The sequence below is a fragment of the Mobula birostris genome, chromosome 21 (genome assembly GCF_030028105.1).
Source record: "Mobula birostris isolate sMobBir1 chromosome 21, sMobBir1.hap1, whole genome shotgun sequence".
Taxonomy (NCBI): domain Eukaryota; kingdom Metazoa; phylum Chordata; class Chondrichthyes; order Myliobatiformes; family Myliobatidae; genus Mobula; species Mobula birostris.
In genome coordinates, this window is record NC_092390.1 from 7,481,695 (window position 1) to 7,507,190 (window position 25,496).

The 25,496-nt window shown below is 46.8% G+C and overlaps 1 protein-coding gene across 5 annotated transcripts in view; it reads right to left on the bottom strand.

Moving 5' to 3' along the window:
* The window catches only part of twnk (twinkle mtDNA helicase), a 49,507-nt gene that overhangs the window by 19,649 nt on the left and 4,362 nt on the right, over window positions 1-25,496 (bottom strand). For 2 of the 5 annotated variants that reach the window (XR_011882652.1, XM_072238892.1), the window contains exons 3-5: window positions 8,588-8,695; window positions 6,342-7,709; window positions 2,844-3,084 (exon numbers count right to left, since the gene is read on the bottom strand). Coding sequence is in view for 4 of the 5 variants with exons in the window: in XM_072238892.1 (XP_072094993.1) it covers window positions 2,844-3,084; window positions 6,342-7,709; window positions 8,588-8,612 (1,634 nt within the window). In the remaining variant the exon portion in view is untranslated. Of the gene's footprint in view, window positions 1-2,843; window positions 3,085-6,341; window positions 7,710-8,587; window positions 8,696-19,968; window positions 20,028-25,496 lie in introns of those variants that run through there. The other 3 variants (XM_072238893.1, XM_072238894.1, XM_072238895.1) reach the window with 2 other exon arrangements.

Consider the following 25,496-nt stretch of genomic DNA (forward strand, 5'->3'; position numbering starts at 1 on the left):
CTCACTAGCATCTTATAAAGCCTCAGTATTACACGCCTCCTTTTATTCTAGCTCTGTTCAAAATGAATGCTAACGTTGCATCCGCCTTCCTTGGCACTGACTCAAACTACCAGTTTACCTTTAAGAAACCCTGCATGAGGACCCCCATCTATTTTTGAATTTTCTCCCCATTTCGGAAATAGTCTATCCTTCTATTCCTTCAACCAAAATACATGACTATACACTTATCTACACTATATTCCATCTTCCACCTTTGTCCATTCTCCCAATCTATCCCAGTCCTTCTGCAGACTCCCTAGATCCTCAATATTACCTGCTCCTCCACCTATCTTCATATCGTCTGTAAACTTGGCCACAAAGCCATCAATTCAGTCTGTCATCCAAATCATTAACATGTAACATGAAAAGTAGTGGTCCCATCATGGACCCCAGGGGAACATCTCTAGTCACCGGCAGCTAACCAGAAAAGGCTCCCTTTATTCCCATTCTTTGCCTCTTGCCAGTCAGCCAATCTTCTACTCATGCTAGTATCCTTCCTGAAATACCATGGGCTCTTATCTTGTTAAGAAACCTATGGGTGCTGCACCTTGTCAAAGCCCTTCTGAAAATCCAAATAAACAACATCTACTGACTCTCCTTTGTCTGTCCTGCCTGCTATTTCAATGGATTTGTTAAGCAAGATATCCCCTTAAGGAAACCATGCTGACTTATGGAGGCCTATTTTATCATGTGCCTCCAAGTACTCTAAAACCTCATCCTTATTGTGGACTCCAACATCTACCCAACCACTGAAGTCAGGCTAACTGACCTACAAGTTCATTTCTTCTGCCTCCTTCTTGAAGAGTGGTGAAATATTTGCAATTTTCCAGTTCCCTGAAATCATGCCAGAATGAATTGATTCTTGAAAGATCACTACTAATGCCTCCACAATCTCTTCAGCTACCTCTTTAGGACCCATCTGGTCCAGGTAACTTGTCTACCTTCAGACCTCTGAGCTTCCCAAACACCTTCTCCCTGGCAATAGCAACTACACTCACTTCTGCCCCCAGACACTCTCCAATTTCTGGTATACTGCTAGTATCTTCCACAGTGACGATTGATGCAAAATTCCTGTTGTTTATCCACCATTTCTTTGTCCCCATTGCCCCCAAAAGCTCCTGCTCATGAAGATATTGGTCCTCCTCGGGTTTAGGTGTAACCCACCCTTTTTGTGCAGGTCATACCTCCCCCAGGAAAGATCCCAATGATCCAGAGATCTGAAACCCTGTTTCCTGACAAGCATTCATCTGCCAAATCATCCTGTTCTTTTAAACACCCCTGCTTACATAGAACATAGAAATCTACAGCACATTACAGGCCCTTCGGCCCACAATGTTGTGCTGACCATGTAACCTGTTCTAGAAACTGTCTAGAATTTCCCTACCGCATAGCTCTCTATTTTTCTAAGCTCCACGTACCCATCTAAGAGTCTCTTAAAAGACCCTAAAGGCTCTGCAACATCAGTAAATTCAGAGGACTGCCATATACACACACACACACACACACGTATGCTCCTTCAAACTATAGAACTAGTGTCCTCTCTCTTTCCACTTCCAGTATCTGTTCTTTCATATCAGTGTTATGTGCTTTAGATGCCATTCATTACAGTACTGTGGGGATATTGTAACCAATATTGGGTTGTTTTTGTACATTTCCTGTAGAAATGGAATCTATTTATTTCTCAGTTATAACCTGATACCACTGAGTTCCTGTCCTAATACCTCAGAACACAGTTTGGCCCATGATGTGCTGAACTAATTAAGGGAATGACACCTAATCCCTTTTGCCTGCACAGGGTCCAAATCCTTCCATTCATCTGTACACTTATGTGCCTAAAAACCTTAAGTGCCTCACCTTAAGTGGATTTACCTCCAGCCCCCTCCCCCAAATGAAGCAGTCCAGAACCCACCACTCTCCTGTGTAAGAATAAACAGACAAGCACACCTCCTTTGAACTTTACTTCTCTCACAACTTCCAGCGTGAAGACATTTTGACTAAGTGGAAAAAAGACACTGGCTGTCTACTCTATCTATGCCTCGCATAATTGTCTCAAGTTCTAGTAGGTCTTTCATCAGTCTCTGCCACTTCAAAGTAAGTTTGTCCAACCTTTCCTTATAGCACAAGCCTCTAACCTGGGCAGCATCCTAGTAAATCTCTTCAGCACTTCCTCCGAAGCCTCCACACCCTACACGCAATGGGACGATTTGAACTGATGCAGCCCAACCTGAGCTTTATACAAACACAACATAACTTCCCAACTCTGGAAGTCGATGCCTTAGCTAATAAAGGCAAGTATGTCTTCATTACCCTCTGTGAACTTGGAAGTCCACTTTCAGGGAGCTACAGGCTTGGATCTCAAGATCCCTCTGTGCTTTAAAAGAGAAATTAGCTTTATTTGTCACATATACATTGAAACAGAGTGATATGCGTCGCTTGTGATGCACTGGGGGCAGCCCTTAAGTGCTGGCTATTCTTCCGGCCCAAGCTAGCAAGCCCACAAATTACAGACCCTAACTAGTACATCTTTGAAACGTGGGAGGAAATTCTCCTGGACACAGGGAGAACACACAAAACTCCATATAGACAGTGGCAGGAATTGAGCATCAATCCTCCCATCATTGGCAATGGAGAGCATTATGCTAACCACTGTATTACTGTGCCATCCTGTCTAAGAGTCCTGTCATTAGCTGTGTACTTTCCCTTTATGTCTGTCTCTTTTGTTTGACAAGGCCCCAGGGACAGTCTCTCTCTCTAAACATTGCCACACAGGTACAAGTTGTTACTGCCTCCGTCAGGTACTTCACTTAATGCTCTGCTGCCCATGGAACGTCATGAAGAACAGAGGCAGGTTCTCGAACTTGTCAGCCCACTTGTCGTAGCTGTCCAGCTGATCGCCCAGGCGCTGCATGGCAAACTGTGTCAGCATGATCTTGGCCAGCCGGACATTGCTGATCTCGAAGCTTCCCCACAGGGTGTTCACCCCTTGGATGCAGAGGTCCAGGGCACACTCGCTGATCAAGGTGGTCTTCCCGCTGCCTGTTGGACCTGTTTGCAGGAAGAAGACGGGTGTTTAGGGCGCGTCATTGGTTACCTGACCTCTGCCACGGTAAGCTACAGAGAACCCCAACAATGTAGTGGCTGGAGACATGAACAGCAGAGTTGGCTGTGCTTCATGGAGCCATGCTCCCACCTCATCCCAGTGTGGTAGCAAGGGTGTACAAAGTCAAAGCCGTGCTCGCTGTGTGCAATCAACAGCTCCATTTCCTGCTCACATCGGCTGTGAAGACTGAAATGGAAAGCAAAAACGGCTTTAGAGAATTGCAAGCCTCAGTAAAGCAGCCAATATAATCAAAGACCCCACCTACCCCAGATATTTTCTCCTTGCCCCTCTCCAAATGGCTGAAAGCACCTACCACCAGGTTCAAAAACAGCTTCTATCCCACTGTTAGCAGACTTTGAATGGACCTCCTGTATGATAAGGTAGACTCTTGGCCTCACAATCTACCTCATTATGATCCAGCACTTTACTGTTTACCTGAACTGCACTTTCTCTGTAGCTGCGACACTTCACTCTGCTTTGGTATTGGTTTACCCTTTTCAACCACAATGCACTGTGCAGTGATCTGATCTGTGTGAACCGTATGCAGGGCGAGCTTTCCACTGTATTGCAGTACCTATGACAGCAATAAACTACAACCTTCTTGAGTTCCTTCATGGGGGGTGGTATTTCTCACAAGGACCAGCATTAATTGCCTTGGTGAATGTACAATTGACATGGTGAAGGAGCCTCAGCATTGTCTTCAGCTGCCTCAGGATACTTGCAGTATTAGCTAATTTAACTGTAGAGAGGGGTTGGACAAAATTGGATTGCTTTCTCTAGAACGTCAGAGGCTGCATCTGAGGGGGGCCTGATTAAAGAACATAAAATTAAGTGAGACATCAATAGACTACAAGTCAGAGTCTCTTCTCCCCCGGGTTGGGAACATTAAATATAAGAGAGTATTTCTTTAAGGTGAAACCAGGGAGGAAATTTACTTGGTAAGGTTTTGGTTCACAAGGAGAATGGCAGACGCCTGGAACACACTGCCAAGTGAAGAGGTGGAAACAGAGACAGTAGCATTCTTCAAAAAAATATTCAGATAGGCACATTAACAGGAAGATCGGCAGGCTAAATTAGCCCATGGTCAGCACAGACAACGTGGAGTAAAGAGTCCATTCTTGTGTTGTACTGTTCTATATCTACTGCAAGGGTTAAAGATAAAAGGTGAAATGTTTAAGGGGAACATGGGGGGAAATGTCTTCACTCAGAAGGTGGTGAGAGTGTGGAAGTGGTGGATGCGGGTTCAGTTCCAACATTTAAGAGAAGCTGGGATAGATAAACGGATGGGAGGGGTAGAGAGGGCAGGTCCAGGTGCAGGTTAATGGGACTTGGCAGAGTAACAGTTCAGAATGGACTAGACGGGCCAAGGGGAGTGTTTCTGTGCTATACTGTTACGTGATTCCATGTACTAAACTCCCTGTAAGCAGTAAAATGTATGGACTCCAGGGGAGGACTCAGCCAGTTCCACCATGGTTCCAGCTTTCTTCCACGCTCAAGGATGTGTCTCAGGAAGACAACATCCAACACTGAAGACCCCCACAGTGCCCCCCTCTCACTGCTGCCATCAGGCAGGAAATACCGGACTGTGAAGACCCCCAACTCAAGATTCAACAACAATTTCTTCTCCACTGCCATCAGGTTCTGGAATAGAGCTGAAAATTCTACCTCAGACTATATTTACTTCAAGTTGCAGTATCGTTATGTTATTTTTGTATACTTTGTCATGTAGGTTGTGGGCAATTTACAGTTTATGTTACATTTGTAATGAACTGTGGTGGTGCTGCTGCTGCAAAAAGCTAATTCTCATGCCATTTTTATCCAGAGTATACATGTCCATAACAATAAACTTGAACACACATTCAGTCTGGTTGCTTCTCTAATGCAGGAAGGGCAAGAGCCAATTTCAGCACAGCAAGCGCCCACAAACGAACGAGATAGATAGCCAGGGGGTCCTACCACACACCAAATGCTGGAGGAACTCAGCAGACAGGCAGCATCTAGAAGCCAGAATAAAAATTTGCCCACCCCCACCCCCTGGGGGGGGGGGGGGGGGGGAGAGGGAGGGAGATAAGAGGAAGTAAAGCTGGTCTCCAGGGATGTTATCTGACTTGCTGAGTTCCTCCACCATTTTGTTTGTGCTGTTCCAGCATCTGCAGAACTTCTGTGCTCACATTATATTCTGAACAAGAGATTCTGAAAATCATGGAAATCCAGAATAACGCACAAAAAATGGCGGAGGAATTCAGGTCAGGCAGCATTGAGTCCTGATGAAGCCTGGAACGTCAGCTGCTTATTGGACCCCATAGATTTGGCTTGGCTGAGTTCCTCCAGCATTCTGTGTGTGGTATTCTGAATTCTTCCCTTTGTACTCCCTCTAAGTGCTTACAGTTTGTACACTGATCTGTACGCATGACTGATATCATTGTATCCCAGTACTTGCAACAATAATAAACCAAAGGAAACTGAATAAATTGGGAATAATATTGGTTTATCAGTGCCACGTGTACGGAGGTGCAGTAAAAATCTTTAGACACAAAAGATTCTGCAGATACCACAAATCCTGGGCAACACAACAAAATGCTGGAGGAACTCCAGTCAAGCAGCATAGAGTCAGAGTGCTGTAGCAGACAGGACCTTCAGCCCATCTAGTCCATGCCACACATACCTCTGCCGCCAAACTTCTCTTAAACACAATCAAAACTGGCAGCTCGTTCCAAACTTGGACCACCTTCTGTGTGAAGCTCCCCCTCAGATTCCTCTTGAACGTTTCACCTTTCACGTATGACTTCTTGTTCTAGTCTCACCCAACCTCAGTGGAAATAGTCTGGCATTTTTACCCCAGTTACACCTTCGTAACTTTGTATTCCTCTATCAAAACTCTATTCATTCTTCAATGCTCAAGAGGATGAAGTCCTAACCTATTTGACCTTTCCCCGTCACTCAGATCCTGGCAACATCTGTACTCTTTCAACCTTGTTGATACCTTTCCCATAGTTAGGTGATGAAATAGCTGACGCTTAATTCAGGGGAGACTATTCATCAGAACTATGACTGTTTATTCCCCTCCATGGATGCTGCCTGACCTGTTGGATGCGTCCTGTATTTAGTGCACATAGCTCACGATTTGCACCATTTGCAGAACCCCCTGTGAAATCCCCAGGTGAAGTGCACGGCAGAGGGAGTAGACTGGGAGGTTGGCTACCTGTGAACACCGTCAGCTCCCCTTTGCGATGGCCCTTGAGGATCTTGTTGAGCTCGGGGAACCGCTGCCACTTGACGCCAGAGATCTGGTCGGCGTTGGCCAACTCCCCGAATACGTCGTCCCGCAACTGCCGGAAGGAGACAATGGATTTGTGGCTGGCGAAGACGGCCCCCTTCACGATCTTCTGCAGGTTGATGCCGGCGGCCAGGGCCTTGAGGGGGCAGGGTTGGCCCTCGCCGGGCCGCACCAGCCAGCAGCGTTTCACGCCCAGCTTGCGCGCGAAGATCTTGGAGGCCTCCCAGGACAGGATGTCGTCACCCAGCCACAGCACCACCTTCCGGAACTGCTCCAGGTAGGGGAGGAGGGCCGGGGGCAGGCAGCTGACGCCCCGGGGCAAGGAGACGCAGGGCATTCCCATGGCAGACACCACGGCCAGGCAGTCAGTCTCACTTCCCGTCAGGACAAGGGTAGTGTCCTTCCCGGTCAGCAGGCGGAGCCCGAAGAGGTTGTTGTAATCACTTGGCTTAGGCAGGGTGGTGGTGATGTAGTGTACCGTCTCGCCATTCTGCTCGGCCGAGAGCAGCTTCACCCCCCTCAGTTTCGAATCCCTCCAGCTGAACCAGGGAAACACCAAGCTCCTGGTGGGCCTGAAGTACTTCACATCCAGTTCCTTCAGCGTCCGGTTGGTGACCTTGGAGATGCCAAACATGGCTTTGACCAACCGGACTTCCTCCTCCTCCATGTCGGGGAAGGCCGTGGTGTTGGTCCAGATCTGCTGCACCTCCCTCTGGTCCATCTCCTGGGCACTGAGCTCCCAATCGCTCTTGGGCACCTTCAGCAGCACATCTGGGCCCAGGCTGTCCAACCCCTCCTTCTGCATTACCTCCAGGCAGTCCTGGAAGTCCTCCCAGCTGCCCTCCAGCAGAGTGCTCTTGCACAGGAACTGCCCCGTGGTCTTGTCGATGAACAGGGAGAAAGTCTCCTTCTCCTCCCCAGCTGAGCCCAGTGCCTTTCCCACGAACAGGCTGGGGACATGGAGGCAGCAGTATCCGTTGTGGAAGGGGATGCCCTTGGCCCGGAGGTACTGCCGGATCTCGGTCACGGTCACTACTGGGGGGGAAGGGTCATCCTCTGCTCTGGAACTCCTGCTGCCGGGGCGGCTGCTGTTACAGAAACCGAAGGGAGTCGCGGTGCTCAGGGGGGCCGCGGATCCCGGCCGCCCCCACCGGACGCCCCGCCACTTCGGCTGCCCAGCCGGCCGCTGGCACGCAACCGCCACTGCAGTGCAACCTCGTCGCCAGGGAGACAGCCCTCTTGAGAGGCTGGGAAGAACTCTGTGGGTGCAGCGATGCAAGCAGAGCATGGTGCCTGTTTAAGAAAGGAGGGTAATTATCAGTTGAGAAAGCATCAACAAAGAACCAAACAACCCCTCCTCCACCTTCCCTTTCTTCCATGGTTCACTCTTTCTTCAGCCCTGACTGTACCTCTTCCACAATTCACCCCTCAGCTTCCTGCTTCACCCCCCCCCCCATCTCCCCACTCCCCCAACTTCTTACTCTGGACTCATTTTCAAGGACTCTACAAGTTGTTTTCAGTATTATTAGTTTATTTGTGCAATATGTTGTCCTTTTGTACAATGTGTTAATGTAGAGCTTTTCAAAAATTCTGTTTTTTTTGTTGTAAATGTCTGCAAGAAAATGCATCTCAAAGCAGCATATGGCAACACATATACTTCGTGATAAGTTTACTTTAAACTTTTGGCTTCTGCCCCCTTCCTTTCCAGTCCTGATGAAGGGTTACGGCCTGAAACGACTGTTCTATCCCAAGATATGTAGGTCAGTAAATATGGAAATAACGGCCACTCAAAGTGGCGAAGAACCTTTTCCAAAATGAGGTAATGCATTTTGGAAAGTCAAACCAGCATTGAACATAGAATAGTACAGGAACAGGCCCTTTGGCCCTAAGTGGTGTGCCGAACCAGTTAGGCAGCAAATCTAAAAAACCCCAAAAACTAATCCCTCCTACCTAAACAATGTCCATATTCCTCTGTCTTCCTCATACTGATGTGCCTATTGAAACCTCTCTTAAAATCCTCTGATGTATTTTTGCCTCTACCACCATACCGGACATCGACGACCCTTGAGTAAAAAACTTACCCCTCACATCCCCTTTGAACCTACCCCCTCTCACCTTCAGTGCATGCTCTCTGGCATTAGACATTTCAACCCTGGGTAAAAGATACTCACTGTCTACCCTATCGATGCCGCTCATAATCTTAGAAACCTCGATCAGGTCTCCCCTCAGCCTTCGCTTCTCCAGAGAATGCAGCCCATGTTTGTCCAGCCTCTATGATACTGTAGCATAATGTAATGGGCATAAATATATCATGAATGGCAGTGATGCTTCACAAACAGACAAGCTCAACGCCTTTTATTCACGCTTTGAAAGAGAATAACACTACAGCCCCGCGAATCCCTGGAGCACCTGGTGATCCCATGATCTCTGTCTCAGAGGCTGACGTTTCAAGAGGGTAAACCCTCGCAAGGCAACAGGCCCCAATGGTGTACCTGGGAGGGCTCTGAAAACCTGTGCCAACCAATCGGCAGAGGAGTTCACAGACATTTTCAATCTCTCATTGTTACAGTCAGGTGATCCCACCTACTTCAAAAGGGCAACAATTATACCAGTGCCCAAGAGCAATGTGAGCTGCCATCACGACTACTGTCCAGCAGCACTCACATCTACGATGATGAAATGCTTTGAGAGGTTGGTCATGGCTAGAAACAACTCCTACCTCAACAAGGACCTGGACCCACTGTAGCTTGCCTATCGCCACAATAGGTCTACAGCGGATGCTCTTCAAGCAGCCTTGGATTACCTGGACAATACAAATGCCTATGTCAGGATGCTGTTTACTGACTACAGCTCAGCGTTTAACACCATCACTCCCACAGTCCTGATTGAAAAACTCCAGAACCTGGGCCTCTGTACCTCCCTCTGCAACTGGATCCTCGACTTCCTAACCAGAGAGCACAATCTGTGCAGATCAGAAATAACATCTCCTCCTCGCTGACAATCAACACTGGCACACCTCAGGGGTGTGTGCTTAGCCCACTGCTCTACTCTCTCTACGCTTAATGACTGTGTGGCTAGGCACAGCTCAAATGCCATCTATAAATTAGCTGACAATACTTGCTTGTTACATACACCTGTTAGGGTGCATTCTCCAATTACTTTATAAGATAACCATAGCTTTCAGCCAGGAGCAGATGTCATCAGGTGGTTCCCAACCTTCACCTAGTGTTTCGACCCTCTCCAGTTGGTGGGCCGGCAGTGGTGGCCAAATCACTGCCCATCTACTCCTGGCTTCCAGCTTCCCTCCTCTCACCTACTCTAAATCCAACAAGAGGCTCTTTCTGTCTCTTCCCCCATCGTTGTTGGCAGAATTTCAGAAGGTGACAAGAACGTAAGATATATCAGCCAGTTGAGTGGTGTTGTAGCAACAACCTTGCACACGTCAGTAAGAACAAAGAACTGACTGTGGACTTCAGAAAAGGTAAGACGAGGGAACACACACCAGTCTTTGTAGATGGATCAGGAGCAATTTCAAGTTCCTTGGTTACAATATCTCTGAGGATCTAACCTGGACCAACATATCGATGCAGCTACAAAGAAGGCACGACAGCAGCTATATTTCATTAGTGGTTAAGAGATTCGATATGTCACCCAAAACACTCAAAATTCTGTAAGTGTACCCTGGAGAGCATTCTAACTGGCTACACCCCCTCTGGTACATCACAACTACTGATATTGAGTTGGGGTTCACTTTAAGAGGCTAGTCTGACCTGATGACGTAGTGACACGATACCGTGCTTTATGTTCTATGTTTGGAGGAAAATAAAGGAGTTGTTACAGTTCGCAGTAAACTTAAAACTCCTCTGCCATTTTATTTGTGAAAACCTACATTGGTGACCCCGACGCTCTAAGGTGATTCTAGAGTTACTGAGCATGTCGGCCAGTGCAATCGCTCTGAAACTGCCAGAGTGTCGGTAGCAAAATGCCGACTCTTGGTTTGTACAAGCCCAGGACAAGTTTGCGCTGCGAGAAATCTCTGCGTACAACACCAGCTATTACTGCATCGCTCAGTAGTCCCACAGTCGGCTCGAACACCATCCCCGAACGCAAAGAACATCAATCGCTGAAAACTCACCTTTTACAGACTTTAGACTATTGGAGTCTGAGCACACCAAACAGCTGGTCTTGGCAAAGCTGGGCCTTTGGAGCGAATGAACCATATGCTGTCTCCCTTGGCAAATCACCATCCCCGTCTTATTTTAAAGAGCTCTTCTTGCAAAAAATGCCTGATCAAGTTGACAAAAAATGCCTGATCAAGTCGCACCTGTGAAGGACTATAGGGAGCTTGCTAAAGTGGCTGATTTAGAATAACACTCAGATAGTGGTGCACAATTCTCCCTCCTTTCCCTGCCTCAGTAACCCGGTCAGCAGGGCCTCGAACACAAGCACGCCCCCGGCTGCAGACGACACTGGGTCTGCACTTTCACCACAATCACTTTGAAGTGCTGATTGCTGATCACCCTGAAGCTTTGACAGTGCCAGCACCTCAATACATTAGAGGCCTACACAGTGAGCTCCAGCTGTGAGTGTCGTCTACCGCTCATCATGGACACCCTTTCAGGGCGATGCTTCCTATGTGACACGGGAGCTCAAGTGAGTGTGCTGCCAGCGCCACCTATTGAACAGAAGACAAATAGTGGTGGAACCGCTGGAGGCCGCCAACGGAACAGCAGGACGATGGTGCCGCTCTGCTTCAGTGGCTGACAATACACACCTGGCCAACGTAGCTAGACCTCTGCTCAATGCAGATTGCCTGTGTGCCCAAGGCCTATTAGTCGATCTTAAGAATGCCGGCTTATGGATGTAAACAACTTTGGGTCGATATCCTGCTCCCCCAGTAAGTTCCCCACGACTCTGTTAAGCACGTGTAGTTGCGTTTTACTCAACCACTGGGCGAAATCTCAAACCTCACCAAGCTCACATTCTCAACTGCAGTTACAAAACATGCGGTCCAGCCCATTTCCACAACTAGCCCGCCAGTCCGCGCCCATGAACTTAGACTGAACCCAGAAAAGCTGGTAATCAGGATGGCTGCCTTTGCCAACAAGAAAAGACTTAGCATTGTACACAAGTTGAATAGTCCCTGGCCTTCGCCCCTCCACATGGTCCCCAAGTCCGATGCCAGTTGCCGCCCATGTGGCAATTACAGACACCTTTACAAGGTCACCACCCCCAATCATTACCCAGTCCCACACGTCCAAGACTTATCAGCACATTTCTCCAGAAAGTTAATTTTTTCTAAAGTTAGTCATAGTCATACTTTATTAATCCTAGGGGAAATTGGTTTTCGTTACAGTTGCTCCATAAATAATAAATAGTAATAGAACTATAAATAGTTAAATAGTAATATGTAAATTATGTCAGTAAATCCCAGGGGAAATTATGAAATAAGTCCAGGACCGGCCTATTGGCTCAGGATGTCTGACCCTCCAAGGGAGGAGTTGTAAAGTTTGATGACCACAGGCAGGAATGACCTTCCTATGACGCTCTGTGCTGTATCTTGGTGGAATGAGTCTCTGGCTGAATGTACTCCTGTGCCCACCCAGTACATTATGTAGTGGATGGGAGACATTGACCAAGGTGGCATGCAACTTAGACAGCATCCTCTTTTCAGACACCACCATGAGAGAGTCCAGTTCCATCCCCACAACATCATTGGCCTTACGAATGAGTTTGTTGATTCTGTTGGTGTCTGCCACCCTCAGCCTGCTGCCTTAGCACACAACAGCAAACATAATAGCACTGGCCACCACAGACTCGTAGAACATCCTCAGCATCATCCGGCAGATGTTAAAGGACCTCAGTCTCCTCAGGAAATAGAGACGGCTCTGACCCTTCTTGTAGACAGCCTCAGTGTTCTTTGACCAGTCCAGTTTATTGTCAATTCGTATCCCCAGGTATTTGTAATCCTCCACCATGTCCACACTGACCCCCTGGATGGAAACAGGGGTCACCGGTACCTTAGCTCTCCTCAGGTCTACCACCAGCTCCTTAGACTTTTTCACATTAAGCTGCAGATAATTCTGCTCACACCATGTGATAAAGTTTCCTACCGTAGCCCTGTACTCAGCCTCATCTCCCTTGCTGATGCATCCAACTATGGCAGAGCCATCCGAAAACTTCTGAAGATGACAAGACTCTGTGCAGTAGTTGAAGTCGGAGGTGTAAATGGTGAAGAGAAAGGGAGACAAGACAGTCCCCTGTGGAGCCCCAGTGCTGCTGATCACTCTGTCGGACACACAGTGTTGCAAGCACACGTACTGTGGTCTGCCAGTCAGGTAATCAAGAATCCATGACACCAGGGGAGCATCCACCTGCATCGCTGTCAGCTTCTCCCCCAGCAGAGCAGGGCGGATGGTGTTGAACGCACTGGAGAAGTCAAAAAACATGACCCTCACAGTGCTCGCTGGCTTGTCCAGCTGGGCGTAGACACGGTTCAGCAGTTTTGCTTTGTTGACTTAGTTAGGGGCGAACATCAGATGCCTGTGTGGTTGCAGGACTTTCCCAAAACAGCTGTGATAACTGTGTTTGGCCTGAGTTTCAGTTTGGGTTGCAAAATGGAACATAGATTTTCCAATGGCTGATGGACTGTGCATTAAAGACTTGGATTTTCTTTTTGTTTTCCTGGATGACATACTTGTTACCAGTGCATCCTAATCTGAACATGTATCGCATCTCTGTACACCTTGAGCGCTTAAGCCAACACAGGGTGATTATTAACCCTGCTAAGTGCCAGTTCGGGTTGTCAACCATTGGCATTTTTGGACATCATATCCCCACAGAAGGTGCAAAGCCCTTCTCATCAAAATGGATTTCCCATCATTCCGCACTACAAAAGAAATGACAAGAGTTAGGTATGGTGAAGTTCTACTACCCGTTTCGTGGACCAGAAACCCTTGTGCACACGATGGCCAAAATATCAGACCATTGGTCTGTATGGCAGCAACACCACCTGGCCTACATGTCAGAGTTCACGACTGATATAAATATATCAAGGGGGAAAATAATGCTGTGGCTGATTGCCTCTCACGGCCAGCCATTGAGGCCATGCACACAGGGGTTGAATATGCCGGCATGGCAGCCGACCAAGCTGCTGACCCAGAGGTCCAGGCTTATGGAGCAGCAGTCATAGGCCTGTGGTTGGCTGACATTAAGTTTGTTGAAGCTGGGGTTTCTCTCCCATGTAATGTCTCAATCAGTCGCCATCGCCCCATAATGCCCACAAACTGGAGGCAGACTGTTTTTAACTCCATTCACGCATTCGACCCGGAAGGACTCACAGAAACCGGTTGCACTAAAGTTTGTGTGGCACAGCCTTAGAAAGGACTTGCGTGATCGGACTGCAGCCTGTGTTTGAGTGCCAGCAGGCGAAATTAACTGTCGTGTTCAGGCACTGCTTGGCACATATTGAGATCCCTGAGCAACGATTTAACCGTTGTCAATGTAGACCTTGTTGGTCCTCCTCCCTTCTCCCGCGGTTTCACACTCCACCTTACCACAGTGGACTGAACCACCAGGCGGCCAGAGGAATGGTGACAACTGCAGATGTGGCTCAGGCACTCAGCAGCATCTGGGTTGCTCGGTTTGGCACCCTATCTGATATTTCCTCTGACCACGATCTCCAATTCACATCAGACCTCTGGGCTCCTTAAAGGCTGCTCTGAGGGTATCCCTGACGAATGAGTGTTGGCATAATCATCTCCTGTGGGTCTGCGAGGGCTTCAGAACAGCTCCAAAAAAGGGCCTGCAGTCATCTGTGGCTGAATCGGTAAATGGGGAGACATTACGAGTGCCAGGTGATTTTATTCCTGACAGCACGATTTCCCATCGGCTGCTTAGTAAGTTCAATTCCTTTGCACCTATTCCTACCTCCCATCATGGTGCAGAGCACTCTTGGGTTCCTGTTGACGTACATTCCACCTCATTAGTTTTCATCCGCCATGACACACACCACCATCCCCTTAGGCCTCCTTACAATAGCCCGTTCCACACTTTGGAATGGAGAGAAAAAAAAAGTTGTCATAGTTTTGAGGGGTAAACCAGATGTATTTTGATAGATCACCTTAAACCAGCCCACCAAGATTTGGAGTATTCCACTGCCATCCCTCGTGTCACCACTTGACCATAAATGTGTCAACACACCTCTGGACGAGCCAGAGGCCTCTGCTGTTCCTCCACCCATGAAGCACAGGACCCGAGAGGGGTAGCTCATTGAGCTCCGGACAGGGTCACAATGCCGGTTTTAGTGAATTCTGGGGGGGGCTGAGTAGGGTAAAGTAATGGGTGGAAATGTACATAATTCAAAGCCACCAACATTCAGTCGGGGTCACTTTAAGAGGCTGGTCTGACATGATGACAAAGTTATTTTACTGCACTTTATGTTCTTTGTTTGATTGACAATAAAGGAGTTGTTACAGTTTCCCTTAAACGTAAAACGCCCCTGCCATTTTATTTGCAAAAACCCACAATAGCATGTCTTCCAAACCAGGCAGCATCCTGGTAACCCTCTTCTGAACCCTCTCCAAAGCTTCAACATCCTTCCTGTAGTGGGATGACCAGAACTGTATGCAATACTCCAGATGTGGCCTACCAGAGTTTTATAAAGTTACAAACATAACCCCTTGACTTTTGAACTCAATGCCTTGACTAATAAAAGCAAGCATCCCCTAGGACTTATACCAGAGTGGTGGGACACTAGGGCATATAATGGAACAGAGACAGAGAGTTCAGAATACTTGCATAGCTCATTGAAAGCAGCATCACAGTTAAATAGGTTGGTGAAAAGGGCTCTTAGGATGCTGATCTTCATTAGTCAGGGTATTGAGCACAGATGTTGAGACTTCATGTTGCAGTTGTATATGTCATTGGTGAGGCCGCATTTGAGGTACTACTGTTTGGTCAGTCTGTCAGAAGACTAAGTTAATCTAGAAAGAGGGCAAAAACATCTTATACGGTTGTTGTTTGCGACAAGAGGTCCTGAATTATGGACAGTGGTTGACAGGGCTAGATCTTTATTTTTTGGGTAACTGGAGAACAACAAACTTATAAATATGCTCACAGAATCCCCTATGTTGCTGGGCAAAGTTCCCCGAATCAGATTGTCTAATCAAGTTCATCCTGAATTAAGGTGTTACACGGTGTGTAGCACTGAGCAGAATTCACCATTAGGGCAGATGGGACACTGTTTATTTAACTCATTTTATAACCATTCCGATTTCCATAACCACACCGAGCACATTTATTATTTATTGAGATACAGTGTGGAATATCTTCTGGCCCTTTGAGCCGCACCACCCAGCAATTCTGCATCTCCCCCCCCCCCCCCCATTTTACCCTAGCCTAATCACGGGACAACTTACAATAACCAATTAACCTACTAACCGGAACATCTTCAGACTGTGGGAGGAACCAGCAGCACCCGGAGGAAAACCGTGCAGTCAAGGGGAGAATATACAAACTCCTGACAGGCTGTGGCGGGAATTGAACCTGGGTCACTGGTACTGTAAAGCGCTGCGCTGCCCACTATGCTACCCTGCTGCCCAATGCTACATGAAATTCCAGGTAAACAAAAACTTTCACGCTCACCAGTTGTAGATGATTTGCAATTACGTAAGAGTTGCACAATTCTTGATTTTTTCCCCAAATAAACAGTGAATGTGTTGTTTCATGAATCCTTAATTAAGGATTAATTAAGATTATTGTTTTACAATGAGGGAGATGTTATCAGAGTCAAAGTAAAGTTGTGTATATTTCACAACATACTACCTTCAGATTTATTTTCTTACAGACATTTACAAGAAAATAAAGAAATACCTTAAGACCACAAGATATAGCAGCAGAATTAGGCCATTTGGCCCATCGAGTCTGCTCTGCCATTTCATCATGGCTGATCCAAGTTTCCTCTCAGCCCAAATCTCCTGCCCACTCCCATGTCACTTCATGCTCTGATCAGTCAAGAATTTATCAACCTCTGCTTTAAATATACACAAAGATTTGCCCTTCACAGCTGACTGTGGCAAAGAATTCCAGATTCAACACCCTCTGGCTGAATAAATTCCTCCTCATCTCCATTCTAAAAGGTCAGCCCTCTATTCTGAGGCTGTGTCCTCTGGTCTCAGACTCTCCCTCACAGGAAACATCCTCTCCACATCCACTCCATCCAGGCCTTTCACCATTTGATAGGTTTCAATGAGGCCACCGTTCATTCTTCTGAATTCCAGTGAATACAGACACAGAGCCATCAAACGCTCTTCATATGATGAGCCATTCAATCCTGGAATCATTTTCCTGAACCTCCTCTGAACCCTCTCCAGTTTCATCACATCCTTTTGGAGATAAGGGGCCCAAAGCTGCTCACAATACTCTAAGTGAGGCCTCAGCAGTGTTTTATAAAGTATCAACATTACGCCCTTGTTTTTATATTCCAGTCCTCTTGAAATGAATGTTAACATTGCATTTGCCTTCCTCACCACAGACTCAACCTGCAAATTAACCTTTAGGGAATTCTGCACAAGGACTCCCAAGTCCCTTTGTGCCTCAGATTTTTGTATTTTCTCTCCTTTTAGAAAATAGTCTAGCCTTTCATTTTTTTCTACCAATGTGCATGGCCATTCACTTCCCCACACTGTATTCTGTCTGCCACTTTTTTGCCCATTCTCCTAATCTGTCAGTCCTTCTGTAGCCTATTTCCTCAAAACTACCTGCCCCTCCGCCTATCCTCATATCGTCTGCAAACTTTGCAACAAAGCCATCAATTCCATCATCCAAATCATGAACTTATAATGTAAAAGAATCAGTCCCAACACAGACCCCTGTGGAACACCACTAGTCACCGTTACCCAGCCAGAAAAGGATTCCTTTCTTCCCACTGTCTCCTGTAAATCAGCAACTACTTCATCCATTCTAGAATCCCTCCTGTAATACCATGGGCTCATAGTCTGTTAAGCAGCCTCATATGTGGTATCTTGTCAAAGGCCTTCTGAAAATCCAACTACACAACATCAACTGATTCTTCTTTGTCTATCCTGCTTGTTATTTCTTCAAAGAGTTCCAACAGATTTGTCAAGGAAGATTTTCCCTTGAGGAAACCATGCTGACTACGGCCTATTTTATCATGAGCCTCCAAGTACCCTGAGACCTCATCCTTAACAATCGACTCCAACACCTTCCCAACCACTGAGGTCAGACTAACTGACCTATAATTTCCTTCTTCTGCCTCTCTCCCTTCTTGAAGAGTGGAGTAATATTTGGAACTTTCTCATCTTCTAGAACCATTCCAGAATCTGGTGATTCTTGAAAGATCATTACAAATGCCTCTACAATCTTTTCAGCCACCTCTTTCAAAACTCTGGGGCACACACCTTCAGGTCCGGGTGACTTATCCACCTGCAGACCTTTCAATTTCCCAAGAACCTCTTCTCTAGTGATGGTAGCTTCACACACTTCGTGACCTTGACACGGAACTTCCACCATACTGCTAGTGTCTTCCCCAGTGAAGACTGATGCAAAATACTTATTTCATTCACCCACCATTTCCTTGTCCCCCATTAGTACCTCTCCAGCATCATTTTCTGGCGGGCCAGTATCCATTCTTGCCTCTCTTTCACACTCTGTATCTGAAGAAACTTTTGGTATCCTCTTTAATATTACTGGCTAGCCTACTTTCATATTCCACCTTCACCTTTTTTAAACAACTTTTTAGATGCCTTCTGTTGGTTTTTAAAAGCTTCCCAACCCTCTAACTTCCCACTATTTTTTGCTCTATTATATGCCCTCTCTTTGGCTTTTATGTTGGTTTGGACTTCTCATCAGCCACAGCTATCATCTTGCCTTTAGAATACTTTTGAAGACCAGTGCGTCTTCAGAACAGGTCAGTGGCTATGATTAAATATTCCCATTTCAGGCGGCTACAGCTGAACCACAACTGCATCCAAGGTCTGTAAGTTTAGTGAAGATGTTTTAATATGATTGAACAATCTATCGCTGGTTAAAATTGATGGAAGTAATGCCGATTGTGGCTGTACTTCTTGTAGGAAATGGGGTTGTTGCTCGGGACTACAAGTATATTCTAAAAAGAAACAAGGTTTTCAACTCCCAATACCGACAATACTGCTGACAAACATAGTGTCTCTGGAAAATAAAACTGACCATCTCCAAGCTAGCGTGCTGTATCAGAGACATGTTAGGCTAGCATGCGTCCTCTGCATCACGGAATCCTGGTTAACCCCTCCGTACTGGACAGTGATTCAGATCGATGGGTTCATTATACAGTCAGGATAGGACCTGTCGAGTCCCTCAAAAGCAGAGGTGATGGTGTATGGCTCATTATCAGCTCCTATTTGCGCACAAAAGTATCAGTGATTTCCCAATTCAGCTCATCAGACTTGGAATATTTAGCAATTAAGTGCCATCCCTTTTACCAGCCACAGGAGGTTTCTGCGATCATTTTGGTAGCAGTGTACATTTCACCTCAGGCCAATGTCAAACAGGCTCTGGATGATCTGAGCAATGGGATCAACATACACAGAACCGCACGCCCTGACACCTTCACTATCATTTTGGGGGATTTTAAACAGGCCAGCCTGAAAAAAAAAAATCACTAAATAATTACCATCAACAAATCACCTGTTGTACCAGAGGAAATAACACGCTGGACCACTGTTACACCACCATCAAGAGCACTTACTGTGCTATTCCCCACCCACACTTTGGAAAGTCTGCCCACCTGGCTGTACTTCTACTCCCTGAGTACAGGCAGAGACTGAAGACTGCAGCACCAGTAGTGAGGACCAAGAAGGTATGGACAAGGGAGATTCACCTTCAAATCTGGATGAGTATGTCACAGTTGTTACCAACTCCATTAAAACCTGTGTGGATGAGTGTGTGCCTACGAAAACTTGCTGTACATTCCCAAACCAAAAGCTGTGGATGAACCAGGAGGTTCGATGTCTGCGGAGGGCTAGATCTATGGCATTTAAGTCTGGCGACCCAGGTCTGTGTAAGAAGACCAGGTGTGACTTGCAGAGGGCTATTTCAAGAGCAAAGAAACAATTCCAAGCAAGGTTGGAGGCAAGTTCGGATGCACGTCAACTCTGACAGGGTTCACAGGGCACTATTTCCTACAAAGCAAAACAAAATAGCAATGAATGGCAGCGATGCTTCACTACCAGATGAACTCAACACCTTCTATGCCCGCTTTGAAAGCGAGAATACAACTACAGCTGTGAAGATCCCTGTTGCACCTGATGACCCCGTGATCGCTGTCTCAGAGGCCAATATTAGGCTGTCTTTCAAAAGTGAACCCTTGCAAGGCAGCAGGTCCCGGTGGAGTACCTGGTAAGGCCAACCAACTGGCGAGAGTGTTCAAAGACATTTTCAACCTCTCAGTGCTACGGTCAGAATTTCCACCTGCTTCAAAAAGGGCAACAATCATACCAGTGCCTAAGAAGAGTAGTGTGGGCTGCCTTAATGACTATCATCCAGTAGTACTCACATCTACAGTGATGAAATGCTTTGAGAGGTAGGTCATGGCTTGACTGAACTCCTGCCTCAGCAAGGACCTGGACCCACTGCAATTTGCCTATTGCCACAATAAGTCAACAGCAGATGCAATCCTAATGGCTCTTCACACTGCTTGAAATCACCTGGACAATACAAACACCTATGTCAGGATGCTGTACATTGTCTATAGCTCAGCATTTAATACCATCATTCCTCCAGTCCTGATTAATAAGCTACAGAACCTGGGCCTCTGTACCTCCCTCTGCAACTGGATCCTCGACTCTGTAAGCAGAAGACCACAGTCTGTGCGAGTCGGTAAGAGTATCTCCTGACGCTCAATACTGGCACAACTCAGGGGCGTGTGCTTAGCCTACTGTTTTACTCTCTCTATACCCATGACTGTGTGTCTAGGCACAGCCCAAATGTCATCTATAAACTTGCTGACAATTGTTGGCAGAATCTCAGATGGAGATGAGAGGGCGTACAGGAGTGAGATACACCAGCTAGCTAAGTTGTGTCACAGCAACCACTCAATGTCAGTAAGACCAAAGAGCTGATTGTGGGCTTCAGGAAGGGTGAGATGAAGGAACACACACCAGTCCTCATCGAGGGATCACAAGTGGAGAGAGTGAGTTCCTGGGTGTCAAGATCTCTGAGGATCTAACCCGGTCCCAACATATCGATGCAGCTATAAAGAAGGCAAGACAGCAGCTATATTTCATTAGGAGTTTGAGGAGATTTGGTTTGACACCTAAAACATATTGCATTACTGTCTGGTATGGGGTGGGAGATAATGCACAGGACTGTAAGAAAATAAAGAAAGTTGTAAAATTAGTCAGCTCCATCTTGGGTATTAGCCTCCATAGTATCCAAGATGTCTTCAAGGAGCAGGGCCACAAAAAGGAGGCGTCCGTTATTAATGACCCTCATCACCCAGGACACACCCTCTTCTCATTAGTACCATCAGGTAGGAGGTACAGAAGCCAAAAAGCACGCACTCAACAGTTCAGGAACAGCTTCTTCCCCTCTATCATCCCATTCCTAAATGAACAATGAACACTACCTCACTTTTAAAAAAATATTATTTTTGCTTTTGCACTGCTTTTAATTTAACTAGTTAATATACATATACAGTGCCTATAAAAGTATTCACCCCCTTGGAAGTTTTTATGTTTTATTGTTTTATTGAATCACAGTGGATTTAATTTGGCGTTTTTGATACTGATCAACAGAAAGACTTTCATGTTAAGGTGAAAACAGATCTCTACAAGGTGATCTAAATGACTAAATGACAATAAAAGAGGACTGCGTGTCCTTATAATCTAATCTAAATTAATCACAAATCTAAAACACAAAATAATCGATTGCACAAGTTTTCACCCCCTTTAATGTAACACTCCAAATCATCACTGGTGTAGCCAATTGGTTTTAGAAGTCACGGAATTAGTTAAATGGAGATCACCTGTGTGCAGTCAAGGTGTTTCAATTGTTTGTAGTAAAAATACACCTGAATCTAGAAGGTCCAATGGCTGGTGAGTCAGTATCCCTGCAAAAACTACACCATGAAGACAAAAGAACACTCCAAACAACTCCACAAAAAGGTTATTGAAAGCATGCATGTCAGGAGATGGATACAAGAAAATTTCCAAGTCACTGACTATCCCTTGGAGAACAGTTAAGTCATCCATCAAGGAATGGAAAGAATGAATATGGCACAGCTGTAAATCTGACCAGAGCAGGCCATCCTCAAAAGCTGAGTGACCATGCAAGAAGGGGATTAGTGAGGGAGACCACCAAGAGACCCATGACAACTCTAGAGGGGTTACAAGCTTCAGCGTCTGAGATGGGAGAGACTGCACATACAGTAACTATTGCCTGAGTACTTCCCTAGTCTCAGCTTATGGGAGAGCAGCAAAGACAAAGCCACTGTTGAAAAAAACTCACATGACATCTCAGCTAGAGTTTGCCAAAAGGCATCTGGGAGACAGTGAAGTCGGCTGGAAGAAGGTTCCATGGTTTGATGAAACCAAGATTGAGCTTTTTGGCCATCAGACCAAACTCTGTTTGGCGTAAGCCAAACACTGCAACATCATCAAAAACCCATCATCCCTACCGTGAAGCGTGGTGGTGGCTGCATCATGCTGTGGGGATGCTTCACTGCAGCAGGCCCTGGACGGCTTGTGAAAGTAGAGGATAAAATGAATGCAGCAAAATACAGGGAAATCCTGCAGGAAAACCTGATGCAGTCTGCAAGAGAACCATGACTTGGGAGAAGATTTATTTACCAGCAAGACCACGACCCCAAGCATAAAGCCAAAGCTACACAGAAATGGCTTAAAAACAACATTAATATCCTGGAGTGGCCAAGTCAGAGTCCAGACCTCAATCCAATTGAGAATTTGTGGCTGGACTTGAAAACGGCTGTTTACTCATGATCCCCATGCAATGTGACAGAGCTTGAGCAGTTTTGTAAAGAAGAATGGGGAGAAATTGCAGTGTCCAGATGTGCAAAGCTGATAAGAGACCTATCCACACAGACTCAAGGCTGTAATTTTGGAGAAGAGGCTTTTGGAGAAGAGCATTTATAAGCCATGTCTCCCCTCTCTTATCATGGGAAATATGAGATCGCTGGGGAATAAAATGGACGTTTTGTCAGGAGTCAGAGAACATTTCGGGAGAGCAGTGTCATGTGCTTCACTGAGACGTGGCTGCACGAGGACATACCCGATCAAAGCGTTTCCATAGAGGGCTTCCAGACCGTTCGAGCTGACCGAAATTACATGGAGAGCGGTAAGCGTAAAGGAGGGGGGCTGGCGATTCTGGTAAATAACAGATGGTGCAATCCTGGTCATAGTACGATCAAGGAACGGGTCTGTAGCCCGGATATTGAACTTTTTGCTGTTGGACTCCGGCCATATTATTTGCCAAGGGAAATCTCGCATGCAATTGTGGTTGTTGTGTACATCCCTCCCTCTGCCAACCCGACATCAGCGTGTAACAGCATTTACACCGTCATAGCCAGATTACAAACCCAGCACCCGAGTGCCTTCATTACCATCTTGGGTGACTTCAACCAGGTTACCATGGCTAGAACACTGCCCAACTTCACGCAGTATGTGAGCTGTACAACCAGAGGGGAGAGGACTCTGGATTTGATGTACGCTAATGTTAAGGATGCACACAGCTCCTCTCCCCTCCCCCCACTAGGAAGGTCAGATCACAACCTGGTGCATCTAAAACCCTGCTACGTGCCTCTGGTGAAGAGTAAACCTGCAACCTCGAGGGCAGTGAGGAAATGGTTGGAGGATGCTTATGAGGCGCTCCAGGGTTGTTTTGAGGTGACAGACTGGCAGGCACTCAGTGAGCCACATGGAGAGGATATTGATGGGCTCACAGAGTGCATCACTGATCACATCAACTTCTGTGTGGATTGCAATGTTCTGAAAAGAACTGTCGTTTGTTATTCAAATAACAAGCCATGGGTGACAAAGGATATTAAGGACATCCTGAACGCTAAAAACAGGGTGTTTAGAGATGAAAATAGGGAGGAGCTGAGGGCAATACAGAGGCACCTGAAAGCCAGGATCAGGGAGGCTAAAGACAGGTACAGGAGGAAGCTTGAGTGGAAACTTCAGCAGAACAACATGAGAGAGATCTGGGGGGAATGAGGACCATCACTGGGTTCCGGCAAACTAGCAACGGAGGAGCGGAAGGCAGTGTGGACCGGGCCAATGAACCTAACCTGTTCTTTAACAGATTTGGCAGTGTGGCCCCTGCCCATCCCCCACATGAGCCATCTGTTGTCGGCCCCCAACCAACACATATTCCACTCTCCCCTCCTACCCCTCCTCACAGTCCCCCACCCCGCTCTCATGACTATACCCCTTTCCCACACGAAACCACCACGATGGGCTTCACAGCTCTACAGGTGAGAAGACAGCTGAAACGTCTCAACCCAAGCAAGGCTGCAGGACCAGATGGTGTCAGTACCAGGGTGCTCAAAGCCTGTGCCCCTCAGCTATGTGGAGTACTTTGCCATGTATTCAACCTGAGCCCGAGGCTCCAGAGGGTTCCTGTATTGTGGAAGACGTCCTGCCTCGTCCCAGTGCCAAAAATGCCACGACCCAGCGGCCTCAATGACTACAGACCGGTGGCATTGACCTCCCACATCATGAAGACCCTGGAGAGACTTGTTCTGGAGCTGCTCCGGCCTATGGTCAGGCCACACTTAGATCCCCTCCAGTTCGCCTACCAGCCCCGACTACGAGTTGAGGATGACATCATCTTCCTGCTGAACCGTGTCTACGCCCACCTGGACAAGCCAGCAAGCACTGTGAGGGTCATGTTTTTTGACTTCTCCAGTGCGTTCAACACCATCCGCCCTGCTCTGCTGGGGGAGAAGCTGACAGCGATGCAGGTGGATGCTTCCCTGGTATCATGGATTCTTGATTACCTGATTGGCAGACCACAGTACGTGTGTTTGCAACACTGTGTGTCCGACAGAGTGATCAGCAGCACTGGGGCTCCACAGGGGACTGTCTTGTCTCCCTTTCTCTTTACCATTTACACCTCGGACTTCAACTACTGTACGGAGTCTTGTCATCTTCAGAAGTTTTCGGATGACTCTGCCATAGTTGGATGCATCAGCAAGGGAGATGAGGCTGAGTACAGGGCTACGGTAGGAAACTTTATCACATGGTGTGAGCAGAATTATCTGCAGCTTAATGTGAAAAAGTCTAAGGAGCTGGTGGTAGACCTGAGGAGAGCTAAGGTACCGGTGACCCCTGTTTCCATCCAGGGGGTCAGTGTGGACATGGTGGAGGATTACAAATACCTGGGGATACGAATTGACAATAAACTGGACTGGTCAAAGGACACTGAGGCTGTCTACAAGAAGGGTCAGAACCATCTCTATTTCCTGAGGAGACTGAGGTCCTTTAACATCTGCCGGACGATGCTGAGGATGTTCTATGAGTCTGTGGTGGCCAGTGATATCATGTTTGCTGTTGTGTGCTGGGGCAGCAGGCTGAGGGTGGCAGACACCAACAGAATCAACAAATTCATTCGTAAGGCCAGTGATGTTGTGGGGATGGAACTGGACTCTCTGACGGTGGTATCTGAAAAGAGGATGCTGTCTAAGTTGCATGCCACCTTGGTCAATGTCTTCCATCCACTACATAATGTACTGGGTGGGCACAGGAGTACATTCAGCCAGAGACTCATTCCACCAAGATGCAGCACTGAGCGTCACAGGAAGTCATTCCTACCTGTGGCCATCAAACTTTACAACTCCTCCATTGGAGGGTCAGACACCCTGAGCCAATGGGCTGGTCCTGGACTTATTTCATAATTTACTGGCATAATTTACATATTACTATTTAACTATTTATGGTTCTATTACTATTTATTATTTATGGAGCAACTGTAATGAAAACCAGTTTCCCCTGGGATTAATAAAGTATGACTATAACTAATTGCTGCCAAAGGTGCATCTACTAAATACTGTCTTGAAGGGGCAAC